The sequence below is a fragment of the Brassica rapa genome, chromosome A05 (genome assembly GCF_000309985.2).
Source record: "Brassica rapa cultivar Chiifu-401-42 chromosome A05, CAAS_Brap_v3.01, whole genome shotgun sequence".
In the NCBI taxonomy this organism is placed as follows: domain Eukaryota; kingdom Viridiplantae; phylum Streptophyta; class Magnoliopsida; order Brassicales; family Brassicaceae; genus Brassica; species Brassica rapa.
The window spans coordinates 18325574-18347544 of record NC_024799.2 but is presented as its reverse complement, the minus strand read 5'-3'; the positions used below and the strand labels follow the sequence as shown (position 1 = coordinate 18347544).

At 34.7% G+C, this 21971-nt stretch overlaps 2 protein-coding genes across 5 annotated transcripts; one reads left to right on the top strand and one right to left on the bottom strand.

Annotated features, from left to right (window-relative positions):
* Nucleotides 1–5560: 5560 nt before the first annotated feature.
* Nucleotides 5561–8757, top strand: LOC103868975 (CRC domain-containing protein TSO1). Its single transcript, XM_009147020.3, has 10 exons — nucleotides 5561–5854; nucleotides 5954–6114; nucleotides 6194–6686; nucleotides 6769–7172; nucleotides 7266–7340; nucleotides 7434–7614; nucleotides 7692–7787; nucleotides 7876–7942; nucleotides 8022–8157; nucleotides 8227–8757. Exons 1-10 carry the CDS (start codon nucleotides 5798–5800, stop codon nucleotides 8576–8578), a joined length of 2022 nt encoding a protein of 673 aa, XP_009145268.1. The 5' UTR covers nucleotides 5561–5797; the 3' UTR covers nucleotides 8579–8757.
* A 5607-nt stretch (nucleotides 8758–14364) lies between these two features.
* Nucleotides 14365–21007, bottom strand: LOC103868973 (protein NETWORKED 1A). Of its 4 annotated transcripts, none has more exons than XM_009147018.3 (5): nucleotides 20807–21007; nucleotides 20146–20198; nucleotides 19801–20049; nucleotides 15734–19722; nucleotides 14365–15625 (listed from the first exon to the last, which is right to left on the bottom strand). In XM_009147018.3, the coding sequence occupies exons 3-5, from the start codon at nucleotides 19898–19900 to the stop codon at nucleotides 14591–14593; spliced, it is 5124 nt and encodes a 1707-aa protein (XP_009145266.1). In that variant the 5' UTR covers nucleotides 19901–20049; nucleotides 20146–20198; nucleotides 20807–21007; the 3' UTR covers nucleotides 14365–14590. The 4 variants fall into 4 exon arrangements, with proteins under 4 accessions (XP_009145266.1, XP_009145264.1, XP_009145267.1 ...); XM_009147016.3 differs by having other exon boundaries at nucleotides 19801–20043; XM_009147019.3 differs by having other exon boundaries at nucleotides 19801–20035.
* Nucleotides 21008–21971: the final 964 nt, after the last annotated feature.

Below are 21971 nucleotides of genomic sequence, written 5' to 3'. Positions count from 1 at the left end.
CCCCCTCTATATCTGCTGAATCATAGGTTCCAAGCGCACTCCCTACACTCTGGTAAGTTTCCAACTTCTTGTAGTGTATTGGTATTCCTGAAACAGTAGCCCATAACAATAGCATGTTGGGAAAGTCTTCCTTGATAGTTGGGATCCATCTTTCCAGTGAGAAGCTCCACTTATTGAAGTGGCATGGCCGTCGTTGAAGGACTTTCAGTAAATCTTCCTCTTTATCAAAGTCAAATTGAAACTTATCGTTTCCTAAGTTCGTGCCTTTTACTCGACCTTCGACGTCCCAGATTCTACGCTTTGGCATATGCTTTAGGAGTGCTTCAACGCTTCTGCCATCCGAATGAAACATACGTCCCACCAGAGTGAGCTTAAACTTTTCTATCAGGTCCGAGTTATCAAAGGCCGGAACCCTAATGATCTCCTCGTTATCTTCTCGTCGCCCTCTCTTCATCGTGCTGGAAGAGCCCCCTTTGCCTGTGGATCCTAAAGCTCGTTGCATTCTGATCCTTATTTAGAAGCTTGGTTACCAAGAAATCGCACCAGTTGGTGGAATTAAGGGAAAGGGTTAACAAAACGCTGTATTGATACAGGACACCGGTTAGCTGAGAGGAGTGTTTGATAGTCTCCCTCTCCTCCTCCTCCTTGCTCACTTCGCGTCACAGATCTGACGTCGCCCGAAATTTCGCCTCAGAGCCCTAGGCGGCTAGATATATTCCCATGATTTTATTTTAAAACTTTTATTTGCTCTATTCATCTTAGAAGTTTGGATTATTCACAAAACAACGAATTTGAAGCTCTTAATGCACCGAAGTTTCAATTTTTACTCTTCATATCTCATTGCTTATGCACACAAACTACATCTCTTTCACTTTCTCTTTATATTCATCATAAAACCCAAGATTTTTGATTCTAAACTTTGTAAGGTTCAAACTCATGATTCTTGGTCATTAACAAGTGGATCTGTTTTGTGGTGAAGTTTTGTGTTATAGGAAAAACTAATCAAGTTATCTCACTCGTTGAAAGTATGAAATTGATTTTTTTTCAGATCTGTTCATCGAAAGTCTTCTTGTCAATACATAAGTTAGTTTTGCAATTGACATGACTGTGTCAGAAGTTTGACTTTCTCTAGATCACTTACACGGAAGTCTTGCGCCGGAAGACTTCCTTGTAAGTTTTCCGAACTTTTGGTGGAAGTCTTCTCACTGTCGGTGAAATTCGTCCCAAGTTACTTTTGCAATTGAAAAATAAAACTTAAATATTTAATTTTGATTAGACGACTTCCATGTAAGTCTTCCAGAAGACGACTTACACGGAAGTATTCCAAAATTTTATACCGAGATTCTGGTCAAACTGTGGTTATCACAAAAGACTCACTGTGAAGTCGTCTAATTAAAATTAAATATTTAAGTTTTATTTTCCAGTTGCAAAAGTAACATGAGACGACTTCCAGTCTAGTTAAATGTAATATTTAAATTGTATTTTTCTGGTCGAAGACTTCCATGTAAGTTTTCAAGAAAAATTCAAATTTTCGACATAGTTCGGTCAATTACAAAACTAACATGTTTATCCTAGAAGACTTAACGGTAAGACTTCGCTGGTATTTTCGAGATTTTTCCAAAAATAAAACTACACCAATATTTACAAAGGAAGACTTCCAAAGAAGTCTTCTCAAGAATGACCTAAATGGAAGACTTCCTGGAAGTCTGCTGGCGGATGACTTTTGTGGAAGTCTTCTACGTAAATGTTTAAAAACTTTCATTTTCTCTAAAACTATAAAAATATTTTATTATTTTCTTGTTAATTCATGTATATTAATCGATATTGGGGCTCCTGAATGAAATTCATAACTTAATTGGTTTTTATTACGAGGCTATCAACATTCATGTTTATTAATGTTTCTAGCTACGAGAATACTTTCACGGAAGTCTCCTACGTTAGTTTTTGTAAACTTGTTAAGTAACTTTAAGATATTTTTTTTAACTTTCAGAAGTGTTAAATAACTTCAAGATTATCAGGTTATATGGTTTAATATGTTTTCTTAGATCATAAGATATACTTTTTAATTTTCATGAGATTTATAATTTCAATTTTCACTTAAAATTTGAGTTTCATGCCTAAATTTTAATTTTCCGATTAAATTTCCCACTTATATTTAATTTTCCACTTAAAGTTTAAGTCTTCCGAGAAGTCTTCGGGAGAGAAGACTTCCCCAAAGACTTCCGAAGACTTCCCAAAAGACTTCTAGTGAAAGTGTTATATGTTTGAACTTATGTAATGTTTGATATTTTGTGAATTTGACTACGTTTTCTTAGAAGTATTCACCCTTAGTTTTAGTAAATTTGATTAATTTTTTTCGTTATTTTATGCTATTGAAGTTTAACTTCAATAAATTCAAGTATTTTTTTGGCAAGATAATTTTATAAACATGAACATATTTACTTAAAATTTCATTAATATCTCTTCAAATTTACAAAAATAAATCACAACTAAAAGAGTAGACACATAAATCACGAAAATGTCATAAATAAAACTATTACACATGGAGTTAGAGATTATTCCTCGACAAAGATAAGTTTGGATTCCACTTGACATGGGAGACTCCGTCAGAAGACTTCCAGAAAGTCTTCTAGGGCATTATACCTTAGAAGCCTTCCGAAAATACTTTCAAAATCTGACTCAGATCTGAAAAACATGCATATCCAAAAACATTCAAACCACCTCAAAAAGAGAGAAAATGAGTGGAAAATTAGATAGATCTAACTTTATAGAACACACAAAATAGATATCTAACATTTATAGATCTACCTTTAAATTAGTGGAATATAAGAACCATGTAATAAAAAACCTGCAAGAACAAGATAAATTAGTAAGTTACAAAAAAAAAAAAAGATAAATTAGTGAGAAAGACATGAGATACAAAAATAAAAAAAAATAATATACAGTTTGGTGTTTCCAAGTTCAAAGAGATTAGAGAGAGAGAGAGAGAGGTTAGATAGTTTTAGTTTGGTAAAAAGGAAAGAGCTTTATGTAGCAAGAGGTTACCTAATGAAGAAAAATCAAATATGAAGATTTACCAAAACACTCAAATCTATTATTATAGAGGAGACATGAGAGAAGACTCCGTCAGAACACTTCCATGAAGTCATAAGACTTCCAGGACGTCTTCTGGTGCATTATATTTTAGAAGACTTCCGAAAATATTTTTCAGAAGTCTTCCAGAGTTAGATCAGATATGAAAAACGTGCATATCCAAACCCAGATATGAAAAAACTTGCATATCCAAAAATGTTTTAATGGCTTCAAAATAGAAAAAAATGAGTGGAAGATTAGATAGATTTACCTTTATAAAACACAGAAAAATAGATTTTAAAAATTTATAGATTTACCTTTAAATGAGTGGAAGATAAGAATTATCTGATAAAAAATCTGCAAAAAAAAGATAAATTAGTGAGAAAGACATGAAACAAAAAATGAAAAATTGAGTGTTTTTAAGTTCAAAGAGATTAAAAAGAGGTTGAAAAGTGTTAGTTTGGGAAAATGTAAGAGTTTTATGCAACAAGAGGTTACCAAATGGAAGAAAATCAGACATAGAGATTTACCAAAACGCTCAGATCTGTTATGAAAGAGGAGACATGGACAAAGACTCCGTTAGAAGACGAGAAACATGTGATAAAAAAAATCTGCAAAAACAAGATAAATTAGTGAGATGAGACAAAAAACGAAAAATTCATATAAAGTTTGATGTTTTCAAGTTCAAAGAGATTACAGAGAGGTTGGAGAGTTTTAGTGAGAATCCTTACATTTTTGTTGCAACCATTTGTGAGGAAGATAGATAATGTGTACATTTTCTTTATATACAGAGACAAAAATGTCTATTTAGGTTAAATATTTTCGATTGAGAATATTTTCAGGGAAGTCTTCTATTAGACAACTTCTTGGAAGTGTTCTAGACTCTAAATTTATACCATAAACTGAAATAACTAACTAAATAGAGAAAAAAAAAACCTTCACTAACCTTAAAATGAAGTGTTTAATATACACGAAACTAAACACATATATGTCAAATTTTAATTTCTAAATAATGTTAAGCTTCCAAAATCTAACCCTAAAATACAAACAATATATATTACCAAACCCTAAACAAAAGAAATAATGTGACTCATTACATTCACCCATCTGTGTTGAAAACCTTTTAATTTTATTATATATTAATTTATATTATTTACAAATGTTTATAATTACATGATTTTAATTTTTTTCCCATCAAAATATTTTTAATAAGATGTATAAATTATTTTTAAAATCTACAATATGAGAAGACTTCCTGGTAGTCTTCTCCGAGAAGAATTACAAACCCTCCAAAAGACTTGCAAGGGTTATATTCGTAAAACTAAATTCTGTTATTTTTGTTTGGTCATAAGGGGCTGCTTGTAAGTTCATTAACATTTTAGATTAGTTTTGTATTTGATTCAAGTTGGGGTATACATTTGTGTTTAAAATCAAGTTATGGATCATATTTGGCAATTTTCTCAAAGAGATATCTGCCAAAATTCTAAAATCAGTGAATATATAAATCGTAAAATTAAAATTTATTTTGTATTTTATTAAATTTATTTTTTATAAAAATAATTAATTTAATAGAATATTAGATATTTGACGTCTGTTTTATTAATTATAGGAACATCATGTAAAAATAATGTTTTGATTACAGTGTAATTTATGAAATGCATATATGAAATATTTTTCTAAAAAAATATTCATTAATGACAATAATATCAAATATTTAATCAATTTATTTGTAATATATTCTAATATCTTTTTAATATATATATAGTAAAATCTTATAATTTTCAATAAATTAGTTAAAACCTATTTCTACTACAAATAATATTTTTGATATTTTTAATTTATATTTTTATAATTAAAAAAAACAATTTATAATAAACTAAAACTTTGTTGCAGAAGTTTTTTTTTTGCGATTTAAAAAGGCGGATCAGAATCTAAATGTTAAGTTGTAGATTTTTACTGTAATTTAATTTTTATTTTAACATTTTTAAATCGACTATAAAAATAATTAGAAACTAAAATATAAAGAATTAGATGGATAATTTCATTTTGAAAGAATTTGTTAGGTAGATTAAATATGTAAATTTTTTAAAATTTTATTCACTTGCTTCTCAAAAATTATCCAAACTTTTAAATCATGATTTTCAGATATAAAAAAATTAAATAAAATATTTGTTAGACGAACAAGCTTAAATATTTCTTTCATTATCTGAACCACCTACATGAATTTTGTTATTAACATTTTTTGGCTTATTCTATAATCTAAAATACAACCGTCCTATGATTTTCAAAAATAGTTTTTGATTTTCTTGTTATTCTGACATTAAAAGTTGACAAATTCTTAATTTTAAATAGCTGAAAACATTTTTTTTCCAAAGGCAACTAAAATATTTATAAAATAGAGAAAAGAGTAGTACTAAAAACAAACACAAAAAAAAGTACAACAAAAGTATAGCAAGATCCTTGCCTTTCCTTCCAGTCTTCCACTCATAAGGACTGGGCCTGAGTGAGTGTAAAATAATGACGTCGTTTAGTGGACTTGAGAGAGAAAACTGATTTGGACTTTCTAACATTCATTTTCCCACTACACTGTTTCGCACAGGCGCGGACACTGTTCCTTTTTCGTTGTTCGAAAAAGCATCTAAGAAGAAGAACCCTAGCTCACCTTAAAATCCCCCAATCACACTTGTCTGCTTCGAGACAACGTTGATGTAAATCGAACAAGAAAATGGACAACTCCCAGAAGAAGAAGATCGAAACCCCAACTCCAAAATCCAAATTCGAGGTTTTTAATTTTACTTTATTTTTCCTCAAAAGCTTTTGCTCCTTTGACCCTAATTAGAGATATGCTTTCTGGGTTTTAAGCTAGTTGATAATAATGCAGGACTCTCCGGTGTTCAATTACATTAACAACCTCTCTCCTATCGAAGCCGTCAGATCAATCCCCACTGTTCAGACCTTTAACTCTCTCAGTTTCACTTCCCCTCCTCCTGTTTTCACCTCTCCTCACGCCTCTTTTCACAGAGAGTCCAGATTCTTCAGATGGTAAACCCAACTTTCTCTTCTTCTTGTTGCTGTTGGTTTTGTGTTGTTGTGTAATTGTTTACTTTTATTTCGTTAACAGTCATAACTCTGTTGAGCGTTCCAAGGCTTTAGAGTCTCTAGATAGATCTGTTTCTACACAAGAAGTTGTTGTAGCGTCAGGTGAAGTAGATCTAAACAAAGAGGCTACTTTGGAAGACCAAGAAGAAGAAACTTCTTGTGATCGTGTTGACTCTCCTGGCACTGGAGATATTGTCACCCAAGTGCTGTTGGACCCATCTGGTGGTGCTCCGCAAGGAGAAGACGATGGTTCTTCTTCTCAGGATGTCAGTGTGGGACTCCGGAAGATTCTTGATGCTCAGAAAGAGAATGGCACTCCACGTTTGATGGCAGATGCAGCTGAGCTTTTAGTATTTCGATCTCCTAATGACTCTGAGGCTTTTGGTTGTCTTGTGGATAAAATATCTAGCTCTGAGAGACGTTTCTGCGCTGGTGTCAAGCTAACTAAGCACCGTGATATCACCAAAGATGTTCCAGCCAATGATAATCAGCCTTTGGCTGTGGTTCCCAATCAGGTGAGTTCATGAATACATTTGGTCTCTTTGGTTAATCAGTGTCCTTAAAATAGTTATTTTGTGTTGTGTTTGTTTGTCGTAGCTCGTCTCTAACTTGCACCGTGGTAGCATGAGAAGACGCTGTCTAGACTTTGAGGTGCTAGGGAAGCGGAAGAAGGATATAGCTGATGATGATCAGCAAACTGTGGGTGACAATAAGGCGGAATCTTCCTCGAAATGCGTTGTACCTGGTATTGGTCTCCATCTAAACGCCATTGCTATGGCCTCAAGGGGCATTAAGATCAACACCATACATGAGGATTCAACATCTGTAGAGATTCAAAAGAGTTTCTTAGGCTCTACCACTCCGGTTCAGTCCCAAGACATCATGCGAGAAACTTTGGACCAAGCAGAGAGTGAGCCTGGGAAAGGGTTAGCCGTAGAAGAAGAAACTCTTAAACCATTGGTGTTTGAAGAGTTGAATCAGGACAGCCTTCAGAAAAAGAAGCAAGTGTTTCTTCCTAAGAAAAGTTACATAAATCGATTTTTGTAAGTATTATTTTTCTTCTTTTTTTCTCATCTGTTGGCTTAAATACGCAGGCGTAAGGTTGAAGAACCTGGAGAGGGCGACTCATGTAAGCGATGCAACTGCAAAAAGTCAAAGTGTTTGAAGCTGTAATCTCCATACCCTTAGCTCCTCTTTAATCTTTGTTCAAAAAGTTCAAATTGGCTTCAAGTAGCTAACTGTCGTTTCTTTTCTCTATGCAGTTACTGTGAATGCTTTGCTGCTGGGGTCTATTGCATAGAGCCATGTTCATGTGTAGATTGCTTCAACAGACCTATCCATGAAGACACTGTCTTGGCTACCCGCAAACAGATTGAATCCCGGAATCCACTTGCATTTGCTCCCAAAGTCATCAGAAACTCTGATTCCATCATGGAGACTAGTGTAAGAGCTCTCTATTCCATCTTCTTATGCCTCTCTCTCTCCATTTATCTGAGGGATGAAACTGTAATTTTGCGCAGGACGACGCAAGCAAAACTCCAGCTTCTGCACGACACAAACGAGGCTGCAACTGCAAGAAATCAAACTGTCTGAAGAAATACTGTGAATGTTTTCAGGTTAATCATTCATCATTGTAGTCCATGTTCATCTCTGTAGGTTATCATCTTCCAATGGTCTTATACTTTGTTTCTGATGATCTTATAGAGTGGAGTTGGATGTTCCATAAACTGTAGATGTGAAGGATGTAAGAATGCATTCGGCAAAAAAGATGGTTAGCTTTCTTTAGCACCATTTTCTCTGATAAATTAATCATCCCAAAGTCTTATGATTTGATATGATTACAATCTCAGCGTATTTACTTGCTATCATGGAGAGCAAACAAGAGGAAGATCTGTCCAAAATCCAACAAAACTCCGACCTGTCAAAAGAAGTCGAGCAGAATCACCCAAGTTCTGATCAACCTTCAACACCGCTGCCACCGTACAGGTAACTATCAAAACTTCAAAGAATATACAAACAAGACAGCTTCTGATGTTTATGGTACCTTCTTTGCAGACATATGGTGGTTCATCAGCCATTTTTGTCTAAGAACAGGCTGCCTCCTACACAGTTTTTTCTTGGCGCGGGTTCTTCTTCTTTTAGAAAGCCAGACGGTGATTTAGCGCAGGCAAGGATTGAGAAGAAGCCTCTTGAAACTGTGACCGAAGACAAAACAGAGATTATGCCTGAGATTCTCAGCAATACCCCTATAACTACCGTCAAAGCCATATCTCCCAACAGCAAGAGAGTCTCTCCTCCTCACATTGGCTCCTCTGAATCAGGGTCAATCCTAGGGAAGAGAACTAATGGCCGGAAACTGATTTTACGGTCCATTCCAGCTTTTCCTTCTCTTAACCCAAATCAGTGAAATAAAAGCCATTTGGTCAAGCTAAGGAAAGCAACTATTTGTATCTTTTGTAATGTTCTCTAGATGATTTCAAACCTATCATTGTTTCATAATATAAGCAACATGTTCTTGTAATAGACTTTCTCTCTTAGCAGGTAATGTAATATCACATTCTAGTTTATGAAAAGCATTCAAAAATCGACTGAGATATGTTAAGTTCGAAACATTGGAGTCAAGCAGTTAAGCCAGAAGCTACAAGGTTACTAATTTGCTCTATTATTTCAGAAACCATGCCACAAAGTTCTTCTAGAGTCAGTTCGATGATCAAAGTGAAAAATAGAGAGTAAACTAGATGATGCTACGTTGTTATCCCATCTTACTCTTCCTTAGCTAAAGATCTCATGCAGACACAGAAACAGTTTTTCTTCTTTCTCGCTGTCCATTTCCCACCCTTGTGGATAATGTCTCTCAAGAGTATCACTGTCCTACTCACAGGTAGTTTAAGTAGTTTGTATTGTGATATATCTTGGGCTGATTTTCATGATTCAGATTCACCCAAAGCGTCAATCAAAACTAAGAAAAAATAAAAACAATCCATGAGTTGGATCTAGTGCTCAGCCGTTACAAAACGCTCAATCAAGTTTTGCATTTCCTGCTGCTTCTAGTGCTCCTCAACAATCTGTCACCTCCAACCAACCAGCCAAACATGTGAAGAAGGCTTCGTGTGGACGACCCTTGAAGATAAGAAAGATCGAGAACATCCCAAGTGGGAGTGGAACATTTTGGAGCCCCTTCACAGATCGATCTTTCGAAGTATTTGGAAGCAGAGTTTATGATCGGTCTGCCACTGATTCACAACCGCCACAATAAACAAAACTGAATAGTTGGTTTCTCTGTTTTTTTCTGTACTCTTACTTTATCTTAGGCTTTTTTTTTTTTACTATAATTCATCTTAAGTTGCTACCATATGAAACTAATGGAGTAGTTTGACTTTTTGTTGTTCTCTAACATACGAACTTTTAGATTTGCGTAGAAACCACTTCGTATCGTCTCATACGAAAAACTCTTGCTTAGATTTTTACTTTCTCAGCCGCCCTACAAACAGATTTGGAAATATTATATATTACTTTGTCGGTTAGAAACAATAAAGATATGAATGTTTTAAGCTATAGGACAGTTTTTAAGATTTTATTACATCGTAGGACAGTTTCAACTATTAGGGTAGTTTATTTTGGTTGTTTACCTTGATGTCCTCAACTAATACCAAACCAAAGTTACATTTCTAATTAATGGGACCTATCATTTTCTCTCTCCTGACTTTCTTCTCCATTAATCCCGTTTTTTCTTTCCTTTCTAACAGATGATTTCAGAAACTAAAGTTACATTTCTAGCTAATGGGACATATCATTTTCTCTCTCCTGACTTTCTTCTCCATTAATTCCGTTCTTTCTTTCCTTTCTAACAGATGATTTCAGAAACTAAAGTTACATTTCTAACTAAGGTGAATCACGTATTTGTCTCCTCTGCTTTTCATGTCTCTGGTTTTTTTTGGGTCAACTATATCTCTAGTTCTTACTGATTGATGAATCATGCTTTCTTTCTTCCTAAGTAATTAAAGGTGATTCATTTATCTTAACTTCACATAGTTATTTCAAAATTATCTATTCGTTGATTTGGATATTAAAACTTGTTTTTTTTCTGGGTTTTGGGCTCATAACTGTGGCTTTCTGAATGATGGCTTTTGGATTGATGAATCATGCTTTCTTTCTTCCTATGTAGATTTAGTGTACATGTAAACATCATAACTGTGGACAACATATGAATTTAATGTACATGTGTACAACATAGGTTTGTGGACACCGAAACAAAATAACCTAAAAACATGTCCACATATATGTAGATTTAGTGTACATGTAAACATCATATAGACAACATGTACATGTGTACAACCTACATTCGTGGACACCGAAACAAAATAATGTCTCTTTCTATATTTAGAAAACCATTTAAAATGTAGTTATACACTAAAGCACATATTTAATTGGTAGATTGTGATGGATACATTGATACTAAATAAAATCATGGGGTTGCGTGATGTGTACATATGAGGCTATACAACTTGGTTGTGTACACAATCTGAGGTGTACATGCAAGTGAATCAAAAGAATAGTAGTTGTATGTGAGATATGAACAACACATCAATGTTTGTGGTGAGTTTGTACACATGTGGGTGGAATGATAAATTTTTGTACACTGTCATCAGAAGACACATTTTGATATATCTTAAAAGATAGATTAAGAAACATATACAATAATTATGTTGCAAGTTTTTTTGAAAAAATAAGTCTAAAGATATAGTCTGTTAAAATATAAATAATTTTAATAAGACACATGTTTCATTAAAGCTAACGGAGTTAACTACAACGTCAATAAAATTTGTAATTTTGTTCACCCTAATAAAAGACAAATGCGGGAGTCACTTTTACAGTTTTTTAATAAAAATGATTTCAGTTTCAAGGTTTATTATGGAAGCATAATAGTTGGAAGTTTAAAATGGAAGTGCTTACCACTTTGAAGGTTTTTCATGGGATTTTCACTTTAGGGTTCAACTGGTGGCTATAGTTGAAGAAAGGAATAATAGGTTCCTCTTCATTCCCAACTTCTTTTACCAGTTATGAGGAACAATTTTTACTTTTAGGAATCAATAATTCCCCAACGTTCCTTTCTCTATAAAGAACAATAGACAAAAAAGTTCCTTACCAAATCTTATAAGGAACAATTATTCCTTCAACTTTTTTCCTTATAATTCCTTTAAATTTTTTTCCTACTAGTTCCTACCATTCCCAAAGTGGTCACCAGTTGAGATTACTAAAATTCATTAACGGTTTGTTAAGTCTTTTGGTTTTAGGCCTACAAGATACATCAAAATAGATTATTAAATATTGGACCTACATATATTTATAAGATATGATAACTTTAAATTTAATATAAATATTATAAGTTTATGTATTGGACCTACAAATATTATGAATCCTATATAAATTAACAAACATAACATCAAAATATCATTTTCTTAAATCTATGTATCAATACTCAAAATAGATCATTAGAATATTATGCATATTTTCAATACAAACCAGAATCCTATACCATACACCATAATGTAATATACACATTTGAATATCAATTTCGTGTATAATATTATTTAACGATCAAAATGAGTATATACACCAAAACTAAAAAAAATATTATTTACAATGTTATGTTGTACATAATATTGATATCGTAATTACAAGTGTTTAATATTTTAAAATTTATCATAAATTAAAAAAATTAAATTTTAAATCTAAAATAAAAATACAAAATTATAATAGATTATTAATAACGAAAATAAACTAATACTGTCATATCAATAAAGTTTTTATATTATCATTTTTATTATGACATTATAAAAATCTCATCAAAGTCTAAGGAATCACAAGTTTATGTAATATTAAAAAGTATATGAGTAATTTAATGAAAAACTTAAAAATATTTTCAGATATTTTGTATGTTTTATCCGATCAGTAGTGCCTGATCGCGGATTAATAGCAAATTTTTGGATTTTTACCGGGTTCTATCGGATTTTTAATTAATAATTTTCCATTAAATCCATACCGGATTATATACAAAGTATCGGGTGTACCGGTTCAACCACATATCTGGGTCGGATGTGAAAACACTTCTTAAAACTCAAACATTATTATAGAACAGATTTTAAATTATTTGTTTTCTAATAAACAATTATAAATTCATGTAAATTTTATCAAAATGGTTCAACAAAAAAATATCCTCGCTTACAAATATAGTAGCAGCTTGTAATTCGAGTAGACATAAAAATAGTGTTGATTGGTGGTTAGAACTATGATACAAATATATGACAATAATTTGTTTTTAATTTAAAGTCACATCATTACTATATTTTAGTAATGAGAACACATTGTTTAATTTCAATATAAAATATCTATACTATTAAATCACACATATCTTCTTTAAATCTATTTCGAATATATACCATATTTTACCATATTTTGAAGAAAAAATAGATGACAAAAACATAAAAACTCAATTGTTATGATTCTAAATAAGAATAATTGTAGTCTATAAATCAGTCTTGGATCAATTAATGAAAACAAATCTGCGCTTAGAAAATGCAAATCAAAATCTAGTTAGTTTTTAATGAAGCTTACAAGCTAATATAAAAAATCGTTGACGGATGGTGGGATTTTGAAAACATGAACTTTCCACGCTTGTAGATGTTGTCCGGAAGACAAAGGGTTATGAAATTATCTATGAGAAGCTTCAGAGTGAAGGGTACACTGGTATCCTTAATCTTAATGTGATGGTGGGCTACTCTAATAGCTCAATTCCACACGTTCCACCTCATCTTGCGGAAATGTTCAAATCGCCTATGCTAAAAATCATTTGAGTAAGCTTTCTATGAATTTTTTTTATTTCTCAATTAGTTCTCATCTTTGTCAATATATTTGAGAGTCTCTTTATGTCTTTTCAGAAACTTTATGGACTAGAAATAATCAAGAATCTGATATTAAAATCATTAGCATGATATCCAAATGTAATTTAAAACATTTACCTCCCAAAAGACCATGTTAATTACCACAAACAATGTCTTCAAGAATGATATAGATCAATTGAGAGAGAAGTAACATGCTGTTTTATTATCACTTATGGAAACTGCAATAGAGGTAGAAGCTAGTGGTCATGAGACTTGTTCTGGAATGAAAATTTTCTTCATTATTTTTTGTGCACAAAATTTGAGTTTTTCTGGTTTGTTTTATTTACGCTGTTTCAATTGATTTTTAAACTGATTTTACAGTCCATTCTAACTTTTCCTTCTCTTAACCCAAATCAGTGAAATAAAAGTCATTTGGTCAAGTAAGGAAACCAAACTATTTGTATCTTTGTAAGGTTTTAGGAGGGTTATTGGGAAACTGATTCATGAAGATTCTATGGATTTGAAATATTGATAGATTTTAAAGGAATTAGAAAGTTTTCATGGACTTTAACAAATATGTGAATCCATATTTATAGAATCCATATAACTCTTATGGACTGTCATGGATTTTCATAGTTTCACATTAATTTTTGTTATTGTTTATGTAAAGTAATTATAATATTCTTCTAGAAAGTTTCCATATAACTAATATATGAATGATGTGCTGGAAGGTATATTAAAAGTTATTAGTGAGGTATATCAAAAAATTAATTTGTATGGTATTAGGCTTTCGAAAAACATGTTTCATGTATATGAAAAATCTGGGGTTTGTGATGTATTACATTGTCATGGTTTAATCTATTTTCTTATATAGTTATGCTTTTTTTACTTGACATAATATATATGTTTTATTTAGTGATACATAATAGTGTGACATATTTATTTGACAAATATTTTTTTTTTTTTTACAATTTTGTTATCCAAACTTTGAGATTATTATCTGCAACTCTAATATTTTGAAAGTAATGATTGATGAGTTAAATGTAAGGAATTATTGTTCACAAAAGTTAATAGAATTGCAAAGTCTAGAAATACTCAACTTTTGGAATAACCAAAGATTCTACAATGAATTACAAAATCATTACACCAATAACAAAAGATCTGATTAAGACTTTTAGAATCACTAAACCAATAACAATAGAATCTTTAAATTCTTCAAGTCTTTAAAAGTTACATTCCCCCCTCCCCCCAGATGATTTCATGCCTTCACCGTTCCATAATATTAGCAACATGTTATTGTAAGATACTTATCTTTTAGCAAGTAATGTAATATTACATTCCAATTAATGAAAATCATCCAAAAATAGTCTGAGATGTGCTAAGTTTGAAACAGACAGTTACATAGAAGCGACAAGGTTACTAATTTACTCTACTATTTCAGAAACCATGCCACAAAGTTTCTTCTAGAGTCAGTTCGATGATCAAAGTGAAAAATAGATAGTAAACTAGATGATGTTACATTATTATCCAACCCAACCCTACTCTTCCTTAGCTGAAGAAGATCTCATGCAGCCACAGAAACGGTTTTTCTTCTTCCTTGCTGTCCTTTTCCCACCTTTGTGGATAATGTCTCTCAAGAGTATCACTGTCCTACTCTCAGAGAACTTTGTCTTTCCTTTACTTTTGGCTGCTCCATCTTCAAGCTTTAGCACTGTTCTCTCAATGTTGTGCATTTCTTGCTCCATCAGCTCAATCTTCTCGGATCCAATTCTTGACTTCTCTATAACCACCTTTCTGTAGATATCTCTGGCGTCTCCAGTCTCCTCAATTTCCTTGGCAAGAATCTCGTTTGTGTTTTCAAGCTGAAGGATGGCGTCTTCTATTTCTTTCAGCTGCTTCCTCACTCTAGCAAATTCGGGATTAGTGAACTTGCCTGGTTTCTCGCTCAGATCCAGCTTGCTTTTCAGATCTCTCAGGATGACTCTAAGGCTTGCAAGTCTTCGAGAATCAGCCAAAAGTCTCTCCATGATCTTTGCGTTCTCCTCAGCGCTTTTAGATAACTCTAACTTGTCAACAACTTTCTCAGACTGTGATTCAATAGACGGATTCCTGCTTCTGCGGTGAAGACGGGGAAGGGTAGGCTTCTTTGAGTTCATCAGAGACTTGATGCTAGATTCTGGCTCAGCAGATTCTTCCCATAACTCAAGCATCTGGTCATTGGAGCCACGGCTAGTTCTCCGGCTTCTTCCATAGAACGGAGAGTCTGCAACATGATCAAGGGGAATGTCTTTCATCAATGAACCATTTCTCATCTCAGTTATTGCAGGTGATCTAGGCTGTCTGAATTCACCAGAGAATTTGTCCTCATGTTCAGTCTCTTCAAGCAGCCTGCGGTCTCTGCTTCTGTGGGAAGAGCTTCGTCTTCTCATTTTTCCAAGCCTCTTCTTTTCCCCAACAACTGCTTGCTCGATGATTTTAACTCTTGTTCTCATGTCCTGCAATAGCACAATTCCATTGTCTTGGTTGGTACTGCTATGCCCTTGAGAGACTTCTGTTTCTGAATCCTCATCATCCTGAGGAAATCGAAAGAGTTTAATTCATGAGGAATACAAACAAGGTCACCAATATAAGTCAATTACTAGAGGTAACATGTCACTTAGAAGGAACACAAATAGGTTTACCTCTCTGGAACGATCAGATGGCGCAGGGAGTTTCATCAACAATAGTGCATTTTTCTCTAGTGATTTAACATCTTCTGCAAGAGATGCTACCACGGGATCATAGGCAGACAGTTGAGTCTTCAGCACAGTCACTTCATATTCTAAGAATCCAACTGTTTCTTTCATCTGCTTTATCTCTGAGGTCTTTGAAACAGCTTCATCTTTGAGGTTTTCACAAACTCCAGTGAGTTCCTTAACTTTGTTCTCCAGCAAAACTTCACGGACAGCTGAGATCTGTAGATCAAAGTAGAAAGATGTTGCCTCCGCATCCCAAAGTCCGAACTCATTGCTTTTCTCCTGCAGCTCCGAACTCAGGAACTCCTCTCGAACTCGCTGTTCTTGGATCTCCTTGTGTAGCAACTCTACCTCAACCTCCAGATTCTCCTTCACATTGCTAAGCTTTTTAATCTCTTCATCCTGTCTCCCACTGCATTCAACCAGTTCAGAGATCCGCCTCTCCAAATTTCTCCTTAGTTGTTTTGATTCCTTACAGTCTTTCCTCAGCTCTTCAACTGCCTCGCACAGTTCCGCGTTTGCATTGTGTGTAGCCTTGAGCATCTCTTCGGCTTCCAGGAGCTCTATCGCCTTCTGTCTCATGATTTCCTCTTTATCTGTAATCTGATGTTCTAAGAGATCAGTTAGCTCGTTTGCTTCTTCGAGGCTTTCCTGTAACTTCTCCAGCTTGCTATTAAGGTCCTGACTGTCCACCTCTTTCCCTTTTAACTTCTCCTCCAATGTCTCAACCTTCTGCTTCAGCCCCCTATTAATATCTTGTAAACTTCTCAGGTTTTCAGCAAACGCTTCAGCCTTTTCAGACCCAAATGACTGGTAAACCACGGACATGTTGCTCAAGGAAACAGCTTCTTGAAGAATGGCATCGTTCTCTACCTCAAGTATACACATTTCACCTTTAAGCTCTGAGAATTTCAGCTCCAAAGTTTTGTTTTTGCCGAGAGCATTTGAGTAATCTTGATGCAAAGCCATGTATGACTCATGCAAACTCTCAAACTTTGAATGCTCCGTTTGCAGTTCAGCTCTTAGCTCCAGCTCCCGCTGCTCTCTGTCCATCAGTTCTGCTTTCAACTGGCGGTTCAATTCCAACAGCTCGAGCCTGTCCTTTTTCAGCATCCCATAGCGATGTACCATCGTCTCCAGATCTTTCTCTGCATTCTCTTTCTCTAATTCCACCTTCATGCCATCGGATTGGTGTTCACCAAGTAGAGATAAGAGAACAGAGTTCTCAATCACAAGCCGCTGCTTCTCATATTCAGAGATGGAAAGTGAACGTTTCAGTTCATTAATTCCACCCAAGATGCGTGAAACTGGAACTCTCTCTGTCGCAATCTTCTGGTCAGCTGCTTCAAGTTGAAGTGCCTTAAACACTTGATAGATTGCACCTCTGCAGTTATCAATCTCATGGAGCAAGAACTCTGTTTCCATCTGTTGCTCAAGATTCTCGCTTTCAAGCTCAGAAATGAGTTTCTCTGAGAACGTTGACGCCTCCGCATACTTCTGGCACTCAATCACGAGAGAAAAGTTCTTCTGCTCCAAGTCTTCTATAAACTTCTGCAAGATGAAGATCTCGACTTGTGCATTTACAGCTCTGTCAAGCTCTTCTTCAAACTCTTTTTGCCTGGAGCGACACTCTTCTCGAAGAAAGCTCACGTTACTCTGCAGCTCTGCCAATCTGGTGTCAGTTGATCTTTCGTAGCTAGCACGCTCTTGCTTCTCTGTGGCTAGCGCGACTCTTAACTCTTCCACTTGAAGATTTTTGAACTGTTTGTCCCTCTGTAGATCAGCATATCTTCCTTGCAGTTCAGTGAATTCCTTCTCCAAAACTCCTAGCTTCTCCTTAACACTGTTTAACTGAGAGATGAGAGATTCTCTTTCCTTTGTGAGCTCGGCCTTATCGTTTTTGAGCAACTGGAAGAATTCTTCAAAGCATTTTGACTTCTCCTTTACACCTTGAAGCTCAATGTTTGCACCAGAGAGGGATGTCTCCAATAACGAGTTTTTTTCCAAGAGCTTCTGCATATTCTCAGTCATGATTTGCAACTGAGAAAGCAAGTTAGATCTCTCGGCGATAAACTCAGATTTCTCTCTTCTTAGAGAGTCACACCGTTCTTGCAGATCCTTTGCCTTCTCCTTAGAACCATCTAGTTTAGTGTTTGATTCCAGAAGCAACTTCTCTAGACCAACATTCTTCCTTAGAATGTCATCCATCTCACACAGCTTCTCGGTAAGAGCATCTGTATCATCTCTTTGGAGGTTAAACAACTCAGTCAGTTTTGAGTTTTCGTCTTGTAGCTTCCTCACAGAGCAGGCAAGGGATTCAGGTTCCAATCCAGCGAGTTTCACTTGCTCCATTATTGCTTGATACCTTCTATTCAAGCTGTTGATTTCATCCTTCAGACGACAGATCTCTTCTTGGAGGGCACTGCTTTGGTTAATCTGTCTAGCTACTTCTTCCTCGAGTCTTCCTTTAACTTCCTTCAAGCTAGAAATCTCGCATTTCTGAGTCTCAAGGGAGATCATAGAAGAGTCACTTATGTTTCGATTTTCTTCTTTGACTGAGCTGATCTCGCCTTCCAAGCTATGATTACGAGTCTCTAACTCCCTCAGCATCTCAACCCTGCTTTGAAGTTCTGAAGCAAGAACCTTTTGCTCCTCTTGAGACTGAGAATGCAAAGCTTTCAAACTTCTAAGACTGGCTTCAATTTCCAAAAACCGAGAGTGCTCATCTTGGATCAAACCTTGAAACTTTTCAAGCTCGTTTTGCTTCTGGATAAGTTCTTGATCCTTAGCTGCTAATCTGTGTGTTAGACCATCTGCTTCTACCTTCAAAGTTTCATTTGAGCTCTCCAAAACAGTACATTGCTCCTCAACAGTCTTCAATTTTGCAGCTCCAGCCAGAACTTCACTACTCAGTCTTTTGGCATTCTCTTGAGCATGAGAGACTTCTCTCTCTAGCTTGGATATAGTTTCCAAACACTGCTGGTAACGAATAACTAAACCGTCCTTCACTTCATTCACCTTCAGAAGCTCATGTCTCAATGCTTTAATCTCATCTTCTGCCTTTGCAGACTGATTGCTAAACAGTTGAGCATTCTCCTCGGCCTCTTTCACCTTCTTCTCTAGAGTAGATATCATCTCAAGGCATTGATTGTACTGCGCTAAGCCAGCTTCCTTCTCAGAATGCAATCTACTTTGCTCTTCCTTGAGACTCTCCGCTTCTGTCTCTGCTTTAATTGCTCGGTTAGTGAGCCCCTTTACATCTTCTTGTGCATGAGCTAATGATTCATCCAGATCTGCTATCTTCTCCATAGCTTGATTATATCGAAGAAGCGCAGCATCCCTCTCGGCTTCAAGCTTCGCAAGGCCTTCTGCAAGTATCTTACTCTCAATCTCAGCTTTGCTAGCACGCTCACCAAGCCCATTAACATCCTTTTGAGCGTCTTTAAGGTCTTCTTCTAGTTTTGATAATTTGTTCAAGCTCAGCTGATACTGAAGATTCAAGGCTTCCTTCTCAGCTCCAAGCTCAACCAACGTCCTCTTCAAACTCTCAACTTCTGTTTCAGAACTTCCCACGCACTCACTCAGCTGACTTAACCCTCTTCTACTTGTGGTACTGTCAGAGTCATAAAAGGGCTGGAGTCCAGGTGGCATTTTATCAGGCGTGCGTGGCTCAGAGCAAGAGGAAGAAGCAGAATCCTCAATCATGTCGAAGGGCACTTGGTTAGGGAACGCCTCGGCCATGGTTTTGTGAGCGTGACGAAGCTCCACGGTCGCATGATCGTACCTCTCCGCTAATGCACGGTATGCTCTGTAGAATTCTTCAACAAGTTTCATCAGCTCTGGACGTTTCTTGTAGTACATCTCAGCCCGTCTCGCAAAAGAATCTGCATCCTCTTCGATGAGTTTAATCATAGCCTTGACTTTGGAATCCATATCTGCATCAAGAAAGAAAGTCCCATTCTTTTACAAAGGAACGCAACACCAGCAATATATAAAGAGAGATAAAAAGAAACCTGCAAGATTCTGTTGGATCCATTTAGAGTTTTTGGGGATGTGACTATCCCACCACCAGGAGTACAAGCGCCTCGACTCAGAATGCAACACGGTAGCCATGACCCCGGCTGCAACAAGGACAAAGAGTGGTCTAGACTTCACCCAAGGGTGGTCAAGTGCGAGGTAAGGGTTCCAGGCCAGAATCTACTAATTATCCTGCTAACTCAAAGAGTCCTTTTGTTAAGCTTTCTTCACCTACAAAACTGACACTGTAAGCACATCTACAATCAATATTGTTCAGAGTTTAAAGCAATGTTTTTTTTCTTTCTTATACTCAATTTAGAGGAATCATTAGAAGAACAAACCTCTGGAGATTGCTGGATCTCTACCTTTTGTGTGGTCTAATAGACGTTAAACACTGGAGAAAAAGAAAGAGAACTTTTTCAGACAAAACAAACCAAAATAACTTCCCAACACAAAATAGACAGGAATCTCTCTACAGTTACAACAATGTAAGTTACAAACAAAGTTAATCCAATTAAATCCTAAGAAATCAAGAAGTTGGACATGAACTACATTCAAACAAACAAAAAATAGTTTACTAGTGAACAAAACAAAAATAAGGATTAGAGCAGAGTCAAATCAAAATCTTTGAGTTTAAAAAGAAAAATATCTCACCAACTCTTTCGGAGCAAAGAAACTATACTTTACCAAAACTTGAGGAACATAAGACATTGCAAACCAAAAAAACAAAAGTGAATCGAGACACAAAAGAAATGTAGAAACTTGTCTGAGCTTTTCAGATAAAATTAATATAAAAGACGAAATGGGTTCCTACATTAAACTTCAAAAATGGGGTTTTGCTTCAACGAAATGACATACCGAGTGGATTGGATCCAAATGTACAAAATCAAAACGTTATCTTTACAAGTGAAGAAGTGTCAGAACAAAAGAGAAAAATGGGCAGAGGAGAAAGGATTTCTCCTAAAAGAAGAATGTAAAACCAGAGAGATGGAAAGAACATACCGAAGAAGAAGCAAGAGTTTGCGAAATGATGGTGAAAGTCATCCCATTGTCTTCTCTATTTCACACTCAACAGCTCTCTCTTTCTCTGTCTGCAATTATATTTTCTCTCTCTCTCTCAGATTTGTGCGACCAAAATAAAAGATGAGAATGATTTGACGCACACTGTAGTTTTTATCTTTTTGCTTTTCTTAATAAACATTTAGTTTTTTTTTTTTGGCAATGCTTTTATTTTGGAAAATGCAACGTTGAATATGTTTGCATTAATTACAGCGAATTAATTAGTTTATAGCAATAAGTTTATGTAATAATGCAATTAAGGGAAACTGATACTAATTGGTACGGCAGTTGTGATTTTTTTTTCAAAAAAAAATTCATTGCACAACTCCTTCATTTTTGAATTTCTGGTTTTTAAAATCTTTCTTAATCGTAGATTTGGGGATTGTGTCAAATATTGTTATTATTGCTTTCAAACTTCAAAGCTTAGAAAATTAGTATAGTTGTTGCGTCTACCAAGTACTGAATTATGTAAAATCGGATTGGTTTGTACCTCGTAGTTAGTGTAGGTTGAAATTAGATATGATTCATAGTAAATGACAAATCTGTCCTTTGCTCAAACAATGTTTTTTCTTGGGTTTTACAAAAGGTTGTTCCTTTAAACTGTCCACTTCTGCTGATTTTGACCGTATGGATTAAAAATAAAAATAAAATATTTAAAAAAAGTTTATACTCCCTCGTTTTAGGACTGTGCACATAGATTAAGAAACATTTAATTTCTAAACAAAAACATCATTAATTATTTATCTAACCATAATTTAACCAATAATAAAATAGAAACTATAATATCATTGGTCATCTAGCATTAATTAGTAATAAATTTTACATAGAAAATTGAAAACGTCAAATAATTTGGAACAAAAAAATTCTTCTAAAACATCATATATAAAAAAACGGAGGGAGTAGTTTTTTAGGAAAATATTATATTTAAGTAGTTTTTTACAACAGAATTATCTTTATATTAGGTGTTTTGTCCGCACATGCGGACATAAACTTCTTATGAATACTTATTAGTTTATGTTTTATTAATCTAAAACCATAAATAATATTATTTATGGTTATAAATAATTAAATCAAACATCAAAGTATTTATATATGTCAAATATTTTTT

What these genes read in the sequence shown, in the direction of transcription:
- LOC103868973 (XM_009147018.3), bottom strand. Translation starts at nt 19,900, where the DNA reads ATGGCTACCGTGTTGCATTCTGAGTCGAGGCGCTTGTACTCCTGGTGG. An exon ending in GATCCAACAGAATCTTGCAG is followed by an intron (nt 19,723 to 19,800) that starts GTTTCTTTTTAT and finishes TTCTTGATGCAG; the next exon opens with ATATGGATTCCAAAGTCAAG. An exon ending in CATCTGATCGTTCCAGAGAG is followed by an intron (nt 15,626 to 15,733) that starts GTAAACCTATTT and finishes CGATTTCCTCAG; the next exon opens with GATGATGAGGATTCAGAAAC.
- LOC103868975 (XM_009147020.3), top strand. Translation starts at nt 5,798, where the DNA reads ATGGACAACTCCCAGAAGAAGAAGATCGAAACCCCAACTCCAAAATCC. An exon ending in GAGTCCAGATTCTTCAGATG is followed by an intron (nt 6,115 to 6,193) that starts GTAAACCCAACT and finishes TTTCGTTAACAG; the next exon opens with TCATAACTCTGTTGAGCGTT. An exon ending in TGCATTCGGCAAAAAAGATG is followed by an intron (nt 7,943 to 8,021) that starts GTTAGCTTTCTT and finishes TTACAATCTCAG; the next exon opens with CGTATTTACTTGCTATCATG.